This window comes from Macaca thibetana, chromosome 12, assembly GCF_024542745.1.
Source record: "Macaca thibetana thibetana isolate TM-01 chromosome 12, ASM2454274v1, whole genome shotgun sequence".
Lineage (NCBI taxonomy): Eukaryota > Metazoa > Chordata > Mammalia > Primates > Cercopithecidae > Macaca > Macaca thibetana.
This window is the reverse complement of record NC_065589.1, coordinates 39,206,090-39,219,976: the sequence shown is the minus strand read 5'-3', so window position 1 is coordinate 39,219,976 and position 13,887 is coordinate 39,206,090. Positions and strand designations below refer to the sequence as shown.

General features: G+C 41.7%; 2 protein-coding genes across 30 annotated transcripts in view; one reads left to right on the top strand and one right to left on the bottom strand.

The window, feature by feature from the left end:
• The window catches only part of ABI2 (abl interactor 2), a 113,740-nt gene extending 110,269 nt beyond the window's left edge, over window positions 1–3,471 (top strand). For all 17 annotated transcript variants that reach the window (XM_050750874.1, XM_050750848.1, XM_050750868.1 and 14 more), the window contains one exon: window positions 3,347–3,471. In XM_050750874.1, the coding sequence (XP_050606831.1) occupies window positions 3,347–3,450 (104 nt within the window). In that variant the 3' untranslated portion in view covers window positions 3,451–3,471. The remainder of the gene's footprint in view (window positions 1–3,346) is intronic.
• RAPH1 (Ras association (RalGDS/AF-6) and pleckstrin homology domains 1) overlaps window positions 519–13,887 on the bottom strand; it is a 106,660-nt gene continuing 93,291 nt past the window's right edge. For 10 of the 13 annotated variants that reach the window (XM_050750792.1, XM_050750799.1, XM_050750791.1 and 7 more), the window contains 2 exons: window positions 11,475–11,617; window positions 519–8,044 (listed from right to left, as the gene is read on the bottom strand). In XM_050750792.1, the coding sequence (XP_050606749.1) occupies window positions 6,065–8,044; window positions 11,475–11,617 (2,123 nt within the window). In that variant the 3' untranslated portion in view covers window positions 519–6,064. The other 3 variants (XM_050750802.1, XM_050750800.1, XM_050750803.1) reach the window with 2 other exon arrangements.

Below are 13,887 nucleotides of genomic sequence, written 5' to 3'. Positions count from 1 at the left end.
CTGTTTTCCTGTCAGCCTGTGTACGCTGCTGTTTCTGAAGGCGTAAGTACAGGTGCAGTTTCCACAACCACGTATGATTGATTGATTGATTGATTGATTGACGGTGAACGAAAGGGGAAGGCTTCCATGTTTTTTGCCCTAGTTTGGTACATAATAAAGTGATTGCAAACACATTACACATTTATACATACCTTCACACGGCAGTCCAACACACAATTGTGACTCCAAAGATTTGAAACAAAAGGCATTCCTTTTTGTATTAGTTTGTACCTAGTTCTTTGTTTAAAGAAGAAAAAATCTTTAAAAGCTGTTGTCACTTAATCACCAGTGTATTTAATGGCCAAATTTCCCTAGTTGGTATAAAATACTCTTAAAAGTTAACAAACTGAACATATCAAACTAATTTATTTACCACACTTAATTTCTTCTGTGTATGGCCTATGTTCTGGGTACCCTGATACAAAATGCAAAACCAGGTTCTTAATGGTGCCGATCCACAAACACTCAAAGTCCCCATGTTTAAATGAAATCTATGATTTTTTTTATTAAGGATTTGATAAGCTGACATAGTGAAAACATGTAACTGAAAAACATTTACACTGACTGTACGACTAGTGTGCTAAGCCATTACAATAGTTTACTGACATAACTGGCAAGAGTAACTTGGAAAATAACTTAATCCAGCAGAACAAAAACCTCCTCAGTAGTACTGAATATATCTCTCTCATATATATATCTATATATATATAGCTTTGCACAATCGGAGCAAGGCACATAATGAAATGAGCATACATTTATGCAGAAGAAAGTAATAACAAAGCTGCAAGAAAAACTGTAACTTCATCTGCACTGAGCTGTGCATAATCCTTTGAATAATAATGTCCTCTACCTGGTACATTATAACGAAGTTCCTTGTCTTTTTCATGCTTTAAAAAAGTATATTTCTACATTGTATCTACTTATGGCAAAGCTCCCACAGCCTAGAAGTTGGTGTGAGCCTTGACTGTTTTTTAAAGAACTGAGGGAGGAGCAATCCCAGTTAAATATAATGTGCAATTCTCCTTCAACAGTAAACAAGGTTTTTACAACACTTAGCACAAGCTAATTTTATCTCAAATGTACATACATCTCTGTAAGAGTTCACTAGTGGCTGAGAGTAAAATGAAGCAAAATCATTTGAAACATTCCAGTTAATGCTTATTTTCTAGGAGGGATTATTTACAAGTAGCGAAAAAAAAATGTAGGAGGTGGGGAAATAGGAAAAATGGCTGTTTTTGGTATTAGGTTACAATAAATTTAATGAATGGACAGTTCGCAGAATATAAGGGTTTCCCCCCCTTTAGTGCTGCAGACAAGTCTTACTGCCTAAGATGCTGAGGCGTCAGCAATCATGAGCTTGGTATTAGTAGCCGCCATGATAAACACAATCACTTCCCAACTTAACCATCTATAAAATACATAGTGTTCACCATCACCCTGACTCAATTCACTTTTCTCAATGTCTTTGGTAGAAAGCAGCCAGACCCCATGTGGGTAGTGATGTCTCTTGTGAGACACTTTCCATTTCTGCCAAAACTAGAAATACCACCTTCCTTTACTTTCATTAGCACCTCAAAGTTTGCTTGCTGGATTTCTTTAAAAATATTCTGCCAAAAGAGTTGAAGGCACTGGGGGTTTACAGCAAGTATTTTCTCTTTAAAATGGTTTATTATTTCAACAAGCAAAGAGAAAACCAACTGGAGAAATTTTACGGCACTTACCAAGTATGTTTTTCCTTTTTATTTAGCAAGTTTTATTCTACAGCTAAATTTCAGATTTATTTTACATATAGACCTTGCAAGGGCACGGTAAGAACTGAGCACTTGTTTTGTTTGAGGGATAAAGGTGTAGAAATGTTCTCTTTGAATTTTAAAAGGAATGCCTGTAATCCCAGCACTTTGGGAGGCTGAGGCAGGAAGATCACTTGTGGCCAGGAGTTTGACACCAGCCTGGGCAACACAGTGAGACCCCCGTCTCTACCAAAACAAAAAAAACAAAACAACAAAAAAAAAACCTTAAGAGATAATAGTTATCTAATTCTTTTATACTTGCATTTCTCTTTGGATCAAATCTCAACTTTGTGAGAGGTCATATATTCCTACAGGGTTAGGAGTACCCTGCATAATTTATACAAATGTAAAGTGTATATTAAAAAAAATCAAAGTGCCAAAAGGTACTTGCAATCTAAAGGGTTTTTTCCCCCTAGAAACAGTCACCCTCTCATCAAGTGTATGACCCAATTATACCTATTTTATGAAAATCAAGTCATCACACCGATAACCATACAGGATCATATGGGTTTAATTGGTCTAAACTTGAGTGGGATTAAATCAGTTATAATTAGTTAGCTCTGTAGGTATATGAAAAACTTTTGGTAATGTACAAAAATAGGAATGGGTTTTTTATCTGTTTAAAATCGCTTTTGTGTTTATAACAAAATTACTTTTAGCTGAGGAACAAAGGTGACAGAGTTCTGTCGGTGGCTGATAGTCATAGCAGGCCAATCCACACCATTACCTGAAATATTTTTCAGGCTAATTTATAACTTTATGGATTTCCTTGATACAAGTTTATTAGTAGTTGTATTCTCCCAGAATAGCAGCAAATAAAGCTTGAATTAGATGTACAGCTCCTAATAACCTTGACCTCAGAGTTGTCACTTGGTTGGAATTATTATGATCCCCCCAATTTAAATTTTCTTGAGAAACTCAGCATTGTTTTCAGTGACAAGAAAACATACATGGGAAGGGGACCCAAGAGAGTTCACCAAGATAGTTCACAGCCCTTTGCAGGGTGTGCCTTTGGTGGTGGGAGCACCTCGATTTTACAGGACTATGAAACACCATGTCTACTTCGTTTGAAATTTTCTGATAAAAATAGTCTTCTGTAACTTAAGATTCCACATTCTTTTTCATTTAAAAAGTCCCAGAAATTTATCCAATTTACAACTAAGGTGGGTATCTGTAAAAACCTTAAGAACAGTGACTCTTCCCAAGAGATTTATAGCATCTAAAGCGGGTGGAGTGGGGGAAGAAAAAAAAAAAAAAAGGTATTTGAGCAGTAAAAGTCAAGCTGGTAAAATCCAATACAGAATATCTAATAAACCTGAAGTTATTTTACTGAGAATAGATTATGCTGTCCTACAGCATTGGTGCCAAAACTTTAAGCATAGAGTGATTCTATTTTGAAATTATCTATAGTAGAAATTAAGAGTGTCACTAATTAAGCAAGTCACTACCTGTAATAAGCACCTGTTTGCACTGCCCTCGGCAGCAGGATGAGTTAATTCATGCTGTTCACTTTTCAGTACAGTCAAGTCAACTGCACAGACTTGAAGCAGCCAAGCTGGGTGAGAGCTGCAGAGCCGAGGGCAATGAAAGAAGGCACAGTACTAGTGTCATCCGGCAGTAGATGCTTTCCATGAATACTCCAGAGAAAAAGAGCTACAGAAATACAGTTGAGGAAAAGCTACATCCTGACAAAAATCCAAATTAAAGAAAACCCACTAGGGAGTAAAACATCAGAAGTATAAAGTATCACTTTACTGGTTTTTTAAATTCAGTTCATACATGAGGTTAAAACATTTTTAACAGCCATTTCTGTCTGTGAAGGAATGTCAAGGGAAATGGCCTGTTGGGAGACAAGCCACTGGATTGGGGTTAAAATGACAGTCTCCTCCTCTAGCCTTACCCTCTTCCTGGCATCATTAGTGTTCAAAAGGATGTCTGCTCTTCCAGGAAGACACACCAGAAGCATCTGTTCAGGATGGCTATCATCAGGATTGATACAAGCAAGAAATTCCAAGAAATCCTGCACTGAAAACACAAAGGCTGTTGTTTCAGGGCTCAAGTCATGGGTGAAAAAAGGTTGGGGGGTTATGTTTTTTCCCCCTCAAGGAAAATTGAAGTTGCCTACTTTCTCATAAGAAAATCACCACAATAAAACTCAAAACCCCAGGGATGAATACTCTGATAATTGGATTCATATTAACTCTAACCCACAAATATGGGTGACCCTCAAAGTATAAAACTTCAGGTAGCAGACTATGAGAAACTCATTCATGAATCACAGTGGAGCTTGGCAATCTACTCAAACATTACCCAAATTTCTGTGCATGCTTAAATTAACGATGCAGATGTGTTAAAGCTCACTTCATAAACATCAAACATACAACTTGGTGAACAATTTGAAATGCCTAAAAATTAACGGTGTATATTCTTACTGCTCCATAGAGATGCAGCAGTGGAGAGGTGCCGCTCATTCTGTTTATGATGCGGTTTTCGTGGAGTGTGGGTTATGCGAGACCTTGAGTATACTGTACTAATTAAGCACTTTTGCTCATTCTAGAATTACTGACCGTCTCTTCCCCCACTTTGGCATTTTTTCCTTGTGGGACAATGTCAACTGATTTCTGCAGTTTGCATTGGTAATCATTAACAATAGGCACAGACTTTGATTACAAGATGTGCTCCCTTTATAAGAGGTGGGATGGCCCATTTTTATTCTCGTTTGGGAGCCACTCTAAGATTGTGTTTCATTCCTAATGGTCCAATTTATCATAAGTTGATGAGACAGTACATATTTCTCTCATGAACCAAGGAAAATTCACAGAAAAAAAAGCATATAGAAGTATATAGTGTGTCATTAGAGCAGTGACTCCATGTTATACCAGACTGCACATGCATAATACGTAATGTCAGTTACTGGACTTGGACGTCCCACTCCATCAGAACACCTGGTAACCTGAACTAATCACAACCAGGATGCAGTCAGCAAGGGTCCTGGTGGCCCCAGTAGCTATAAATGATATTGTCTTCCCTCTCCATGGTAGTGCCATACTTAATGAGTTTTTTGTATTACCTATTATAACCCATATACAACCGGATTAATGACACTTGCACAGGGGCCAGTTTTGTTCTCTCATCACCCTTCCCTTCTATAGAGCAATGCTCAAAAACTGCATTTTAGAAAATAATTTTGTTTTTCATACTGATGCACCATATTGGGGCACAGGATGTGTATATTTCATATACCAATTGTCTACAGATACGTAATAACATCTACCTAAAGCACATATTTTAAGAAGGTAACTGGTGACCCAAAGACATACTGGGACAGAACATTACAGAGGTAACTGTGTTGTCCATCCTCTTAAAATCAATCAAAGTGAGGATCATGAAGCCAAGTTGATAAAGCTTCATAAAACAGTACTAAAAAGGAACTCTCCAGAATTACAGCACTAATTATCCATGTATTGTAGGCAAAGAGCTTACCTGTCAGCACATCCCAAATGTGGATCACTGCAGCAGTACTGCAGCTAGAACGGCTGAGTTAGTTACACCATGTATTTACTTTATGCATAACCACATACAGAGATGTCTGTGAACATTTCCCCATCCTGCACTAGTTACCCGTTCTATGAAGCTGAGAGATTTTCCTGATTTAAAGTGCCCCTTTATGTATAGCAATGAAGTGTCAGTCAAGCAATTCTAACTTCAGCCAACTGGGGAAAAAACAAACACAAAAGCCTTATAGATATACCACACATTCTGGTGATTTTTCTCAACCAGAAATAGCACATTCTACATCTATTTCTTAGTTATATAATACACAACATGCACGAATAGGCTACACATGGACAGACACTTACAAATACCTTCTAAGTAAGTGATTAGAAGTTTTTGGTCCAATCCACATGATATAGAAATCTTAAGAGACAACACACATCCCCTTCTATGCCTCTTCCACCCAAAATACAGAACACCCATTTTCAGATTAGGAGAGAAAAGGAATAAATAGAATAACTCTCAGCTCTCTCTATATATACACATACACATACATATATGTATACATATATACACACATACACCGTATAGCTGTGTGTACACACACGCATACACATATAGCTGGACACTACCTGAATAACATCATACCAGGAGGCTCTGAACACCTGAATTCACAGATGATCAGGTGAGCTGATTGTAGAAGTGATTACAGATATCATGAAAATAAAGTCCTATGGTGGCTACCAGTCTCTGGAGAGCTTGGTGTTCTGGTCTCTCTTTGGGGGAGCAGGAGGGGGTCCTCTCCGCAATGTTGCATAGCCTGATATATGACTGCCTCCGTAACCAGCCTTCTGTTGATCAGACAGCAGTTCCGGGGGTGGTGGAGGCAATGCCATATCATCCATGGTGGCTGTTGGTTCTGCTCTGGACATGCGGGAGGAGGAGAGCGAGCCATGCCGAGTGATGGACTTTCGTTGCAGTGTCCTGTTGAGGTCAGCCAGGAATCCAGGCTGGACACTAAGGCTGGATTTGGGAGAGGTGGGCACTTGTGGCACAACTGTGGCCATTGTTGGCTGCTCAGAAATCTCTGCTTGAGTGAGGCGGGTGCTGTCATTCCGTTTGGGTCGTGTGGGTGGAGGGGCCTTCTTCACTGACATTTTAGACCATGGTTGTGGTTGAGGATTAACGACTGCCACTTTTGGAGAGGCGTTTCCCGAGAATACTGCTGGAATCTCAATGGGGGGCAGAGGAAGCTCTGTTTCAGGTGGAGGGGGTGGAAAATCAGAATCAGATGGAGGAGAAGGAAATTCCACCATGGAGTCCTTTCCACGCCCACTCAGAACAGGGGCTTTTGCTGACACACACCCTTGCTGGAGAACTCCAGGAAGGTTGACTCCAGAAAGATTGAGTTTTCCAGGCTTGGGGGGTGCTGCAGGAGGTGGCAGGGTCTCCTTGCTGGGAGACCCTGATTCTGCTGGCGGTGTAAACTTGCTGACTAGACTGTCCACCGAGGGTCTCTTGGGCTCCGGGTGCTCTGCACCGCTGCTGGATTTAATGCTGGAGTTGCGCTGGGGGGTTGGGGGTGGTTTCTTTCCCCCAGGGCTGGATGTCTTACTGGTCTTTTTGCCTGGAGATCCACTTTTGTCAGGGGTAGGAGAAGCTGTGGGTGGAGGTGGTGGTGGTGGTGGGGCTGGGACAGGCGATGGGGGTGGAGGAAACACCAGGCTGCTTTCAGGAGGGGGAGGGGGGAAGTCCGGAGAAGGGACTGGGATGGAGCTGGGCTGCCACTTGGGCTTTGCTTTTACTGCAGGAGGGGACTGTGGAGCTACATTTGCTGGGACAGGCTTTAAGGGCTGAGATTCCATGGCGGGGGGAGTTGGAGGGGGTGGAAACTGGCTGGCTATCTGCTTCACGACTGAGGGCACCGGTGACAGTGGAGAGGGAGGGGGTTTTGCACAGAAGCTCTGTTGCTTGGGTAATGTTGGTGGGGGTACTGGAACAGGAGGGGTAGGGGGAGAGGGTGGAATGTAAGAAACAGGGAAAGCTGGCTGCTTTTTTGCCGGGGGTACTGGAGGAGTAGGTGTGGGTGGTGCAGCTTGTGTCACAACAGGTGCCACAGTCTTGGTGCTGGTTGGTGGGGGTATGGTCACAAGAGGTTTTGGGGGGGCTTGAGGAGGGAGGGGTGCAGGGATAGGAGGAGGTGGGGGGGGTGCTGGGGGAGCCACCTGAGTAATATGCTGAACTTGATGGATCTTCAGTGGAGGAGGCGGGGCACTGAACTGTGGAAGGGATGGGGTACACGGTGCAGGCTTTAGCTGGGCCATGGCAGAGCCTGGGGTTGGGGGTGGAGGAGGGGGAGGGGGTGGTGGAACAACTCCATTGGGGGGTACCAGGATCTGAGGCTTCACTGACTGTGGCTGCATCACTGGGGGTGTTGGCAGTTTAAACAGGGCCCCTGAATGCTGAGACGCATTCTGTAGCCGTGTTATTGTGCTGTACTTGACGAACATTGGGGCTGCTGAGCCTGCAGAAGGTGCGGATTGGCTGGGCAGCGGGGGAGGAGGGGGTGGTGGAGGAGGTGGGGGAGGAGGAGGTGGGGGTGGCGGAGGAGGTAGAGGTGGTGAAGGCTGTGAAGCAGTGTAGGGGGTGACTATCTTAGGTTGCGGGGATAAAGGGGGCACAAGTGAAGTGTAGGGCCGATTCATAGACTCCATTCTGGCCTAAAAGGAGTATAAAAAGGGAGTGGGAGAGAGAAAAACACAACAAAACAGTTACAGAGGTAAGCTTTGATTGTGTAAAACTAAAAAGCAGGGAGTCTGGGACATGCATGAAGAGGATGCAGAATTTGGTGGTGATCATAAAGATGGACAATGTCAGGAAGGCTAAAATCTGATTCTGCGGGCAAGAAGGAAACAGAAAACTTGTTTTACCCCACAGTAAAATAGCTAGACCACCTAACAGTCTAGGAAAAATGTCCGGTTGCAAAAGCTGTTTGAATGGTGACAGGATGCATGACTTCTGACCTTGGCTGTTTGACTTTGACACAGCCTGCCCTAAATGGAACCCCGTGTGGCGGTCCTCTGAGCACTGGACTTGCAAGGGGAGATGTGATGGCTCCAGTTCACCTTTCAGTCCATGACTGCATCCACATCAAGCAGATGCTATAACTGGGTTTAGGAGGGCTTCCTGGTGGAATGAGGATGGCTTTTTGATGCTAGTAAGCTGACACAGGAGAGTATGAGAATGTTGAGCAGGCGTGCACAGTCACACGGGAATGAATAAGCTTGACACACACACTCGTGTTCGTGTGAGACACTTGCATCCAACATGCACAGAAGTCCAGCAATGCAGGTAAAGGGGGGACATTCTTTATATTTGTTTTACTGGAAAATACATAAAGAAATGCTTTGTAAACATTACAGCAAAAGACTGTAAAAATATCATACAGAAAAAGCCAGAAGAAATTAAGAGGAAGCTCTGAAAGGCTAGAATAAAGAAAATGTATCAAGAAATGGAAGCTAGCATTTGCCAGCAACCAACCCATCTGGGTAGCTGAAATGATCACATCTGGTAGTTTATTTCATGGAGCTAATCATGCACGATGGTGGTTCAGGTAGTACTTTGAAAAGAGGAAAGGGAGGACCCTTGTTTTAAAAACTTTACATACATCTTTTAGGCTCTTTGAACCAACTTGGAGGATCCAAGATAAACCATTTGTTTTCAATTATGAATGACATCGAGAATGCATGGGTTAGTGAACTAGAAGGCTCATTATAGGGCTGAATTCTAATGGCTAGCAGGACACTCACATGTTTCTTTTAAAATTACACAAAAAGAAAGTATTAGTCTGTGAGATTGGGTTACAGGTGTCACCGAGGTTAATGTGTTTCCAGAGAACAACCCCTGACCTTAACTTGACCCTGTCTTGGCTGCTTCAGGGGCGCAGGCCTTAGCTGTGCTGGCCTTCTCATCTGGCACCTGAGACTGAGGTAACAGGAGAAGAAACACAGAGTGATCAAGCCTTAAATCATGACTGCTGACAGCAGGGTTCCTACTCTTCTGAAACTCTGTGCAATGGTGGACTTTGCTGCTTAATCACAGAACATTTTGGGTCTGTGATTTTGTTTTCCTTGGCCTTACACATAACTAGGTTCTATAACTTAAAATGCACACGGAGCTCACCGTTAGTAATTTGGTAAGGCAAAGGGGTTTTTCTTTGGCCATCTGAATTGTGTAAACCAACCTCTCTAGTACATTTTTAGAGTACTAGCTCCATCCAAATTGATTAAATGGGGGAAGGGAGAGAGAATTATTGCTTAAAAGTTTGGGTCTCTAATAAGGGAGTTAAATTCAGTGTTTTGAGAATTTAGATCGTTAGAACCAATTCTCAAATGTTCATTTGTGAAGGAAAGGGCTTCAGCCCCACATGGTGCTGCTAAGGCCTTCTCTACCCTGAGGGAGCCCAGTTAGTGAACCACATATGCAAATGAAGGAATAAAAGGAAAAATGTCCATTTATTCTCATTCATGAATGTACCTGTATAAGTGACTCAGACCAAAAGCACCCCCCACCAAAAAATTAAATAAATAAAAACAATTATTAATAAAAATAAAATAGTCAAGCCCAGGGTGCCACTGGTTCCTCAATGATGGAGTGGCCTCTCGCATATTGAAATGGTGCCTACAGCCAGGACACATCCCTGCCTACACAACTACAGAGGATGTCTGATAGAAGGCCATGATGTCTTTAAAATGAACTAAAGAACCTCTCTATTTTTCTAATTTATAGCCTTGCAATAACTATACTCATCCTTCAGTCTCACTGAACAATCTATTATGCAAGGCTCAGGAATCCAAAATTTTAAGGGAACTGATTTTAATTTAGTCTTCCACATAAAGTATAATTTGAAAAAATTTATCAATGCCCAAAGAAGTGGCAAAAGCATTAAAAAAAAACAAAAAAAAAAAAAGGTAAGGAATGAGTCTGAATAAATTAACCAATAAAGAAATAACTGGACTGAATATGGTGGCTCATGCCTGTAATCCCAGCACTTTGGAAAGCCGAGGCGGGAGGATCACTTGAGGCCAGGAGTTCGAGACCAGCCCAGGCAAAATAGCCAGACCTTGCCTCTACCAAAAAAATAAAAAACTAGCCCGGCATGGTGGCGTGCACCTGTAGTCCCAACTACTCAGGCAACTACTCGGGAGGCTGAGGTGAGCAAGGAGGCTGAGGTGGGAGGATCATTTGAGCCCAGGAGGCTTAAATGAGCTCTGATAATACCACTACATTCCAGCCTGGGGAAAGGCGAGGGAGAGGAAGGGAGGGGGAGAAGGAAGGAAAGGAAGGGAAAGAAGGGAGAGAAGGAATGGAAGGAAGGAAGGGGAGGAAGGGAGGGAAGTGAGGGGAGGAAGGAAAGGAGGGAAGGAACGAAGAGAAAAAAGAAGAAAAGAAAAAAAAAAGGGGCTGGACACAGTGGCTCACGCCTGTAATCCCAGCACTTTTGGGAAGCTGAGGCAGGCAGATCACAAAGTCAAGAGATGGAGACCATCCTGGCCAACACGGTGAAACCGTCTCTACTAAAAATACAAAAATTAGCCGGGCGTGGTGGCGTGTGCCTACAATCCCAGCTACTCGGGAGGCTGAGGCAGGAGGATCGCTTCAGGCCCAGAGGCGAAGCCTGCAGTGAGCTTCGATGGCGCCAAGGCCCTCCAGCCTGGCCACAGAGCCAGACTCTGTCCAAAAAAAAAGAGAGAGACAGAAAAGAAGAGAGACAACTGTAAACAGTTTCTCTAGAATTTAGGGCATTCGCAATAGATGGTGTTTTGCCATCCAAACTGCTTAAGGGTGGAAAGGAAGAAATTGTTATTTCTTAAAAATCTGAGCCACTGATAAAATAATTAAACTGCCTTTTTTTTTTTTAAGATTTTAAGTCATTAGAGCCAATTTGTAAATATTCGTTTCCAAGGGGAAGTCAAATCAACAGGTCTCTCTGAACCGTCTTTACCCGTTACAATTAGGAAAACTGAAAATTAATAAAGGAGACCGAAATAAGGCCAAATAAGATCCCTAATAAAGACATAAAAGAATTAACAATTTAAACCCAACAGAAAACCACGGAATTTTCTATGTAAATTAAAACGAGGTTGTTACCTTGCTGGACTCTTCCAACTGAGTGCCTCGTTTCCAGGCTTCAGAGAATATGGAGCTCACGATGCTCTGCGAACGGACGTGTCCTGCTGGCTGGGTGTCAGAAACTCCACTATCAGACTGATTGGAGTGATTTGACTGAGACTCTGTTTAAAATAGTTTTTAAAACATAAGATTAAAAGAGTCAGTATTCTGACAGTATTAATATATATGTCTAGTTAGATCTTTTACACAAGGTCAGGTGCTGTGTAGAACAGTACCAAGTTATTTTACTCGTTTCATCATAAACACAGCCAGTATCTTCTAGAAAACTTTCCTTACCTTGGAATAGGAAATCTCAGATTAGTTTTAAATACTTCACCATGAGAGACTGATAATTATAATAAATGATTCACATAACATTATTGGTATCCTGACACCCAGTCTTTCATGAAATCAACTCTAAACAATAAAAGAATTAATGAACCATCAGTACAGGAGTCTCTCAGTCATGTCTGTGCTACACTGAGAATCAGTTTTTTTAATACCCCTGCCCTAAGGTCACCCCAGAATTGTAACTTAGGAATTCGGATCTATACACAATGATTATTTCCTTTTTTCTAGCAATGATCAATACTTAGAATTTGACCCTCCAGTGGGAAGTGTGTTTCCTAGGGATTTAGGTATTGGCCCCATAGGGTGGCAGCTGTGCTGTATCTTGGCCTCTCAGCAAGGCACAAAAAAAGTCTTGAAAGGAGTGGGGCCTGGTAGGAATGGCTATGTGTCTCTCTGCTGCCTAAATGAGGCTGAGGTGTGAGGATCATTTGAGCCCAGGAGGCTTAAGTGAGCTATGATAGTACCACTGCATTCCAGCCTGGGTGATGGGAGGGGAAGGGGAAAAGGAAGGGGAAAGGGAAAGGGAAAGGGAAGGGGAAGGGGAAGGGGAAGGGAAGGCTGAGGGACTAGCAAAATTGTTTCAATGGACTCCAGAGCAGGTAATGTAACCATGTGAACGCACCTAACTTGATGCCTGGTATCTAAAGGAAACTCAAATGTTAAAGCTGATCCCATCCAATCACTGTGATGGGTGGATATCATTAGAATGTCATATTAAGCACTTCAGCCAGGGTAGTCAAAGATAAGAGCCACAAATAAACCCTAAACCCAAACTCCTCTGGAGACATTTAAGATAATGTCCTCAGGGCAAAAATACAATGCAACGTAAAATAAAACCTACTGTATTTTCTTCATTCTTGATCACCCAATAGCTGAGTCATTTTTAAAAAGTTAAAACTTCACTAGCCTCATTTATCATCCCTTTTTAACATCTGCCTAATACTTTACACAAAGTGTATGAATGCTGCCGGAGCAGGAAAAGGCACTATACCTAAACTACTTCATAAAATAATGTGTTAAAGCACTTAAGTGCTAGGTAATTTTTTAAAAAAATACTCATCTTTTCTCAATCTTCTATCCTTTAATTTCCTTTTCTAAAATCCTACTTGCTACCTACTTTTTACTTTGTCCTTCCTAACCCATGTTCTGAAAGGGTTTTTTGGTTTTGTTTTCCATTTTAATAAACATTTTTTTAGAATAGTTTCAGATATCTACATATTAGATATTTGAATATTAGAATAATTTTAGCACAGAATTCCTACATACCCGGCATCCAGTTTACCCATTTAGCAATATGTTTGGTTTTAAAGAAATTCTCCTTGGGGAAAAAAATGTCCTCTTTTAATTTTATTCCCTTTACCCCATTATTAACATGTTACATTACTATGCTACATTTGTCACAACTAAGGAAATGCCCTGCTACTATTAACTACGCTCCAAACTTTATTCGGATTTCACTATTTCTCCCTATGTCCCTTTTCTGATCCAGGACACCACACTACAGTTAATCATCCAGTCTCCTGTAACAGCTTCTCAGAATTTCCTGTTTTTGATGACTTCAATAGTTTTGAGGAATAGTGGTCAGGTATCTTGTAGACTCTCTCTCAGTTTTGGTTTGTCTGATGCTTTTTCTCTGGATTAGTCTGAGTTTATGGAACTTGGGGAGGAAGATCATAGAGGAAAAAAGCCATTCTCACACACTATGTCAAAGGTAGCTATAACCAATATGACTTATTACTGATATTGACCTTGATCATGTGGTTGCAGCAGTGTTTGTCAGGTTTCTCCACTGTGAAGTTACCCCTAATCCCCGCTCCATGATCGTTGGAAGCAAGGCACTAAGCACGGCCCACACTTGAGGACTGAAGAGGTAAGCTCCACTTCCTTCAGAACAAAGTGTCTGCATAAATCATTTAGAAATCTACACAGGACAGTTGTCTCCTCTTCCCCATTTATTTATTCAGTGATTTATTTACATCAGTATAAACTCATGGATATTTATGTCCATGGGTTACAATCCTATAACTACATTTATTATCAT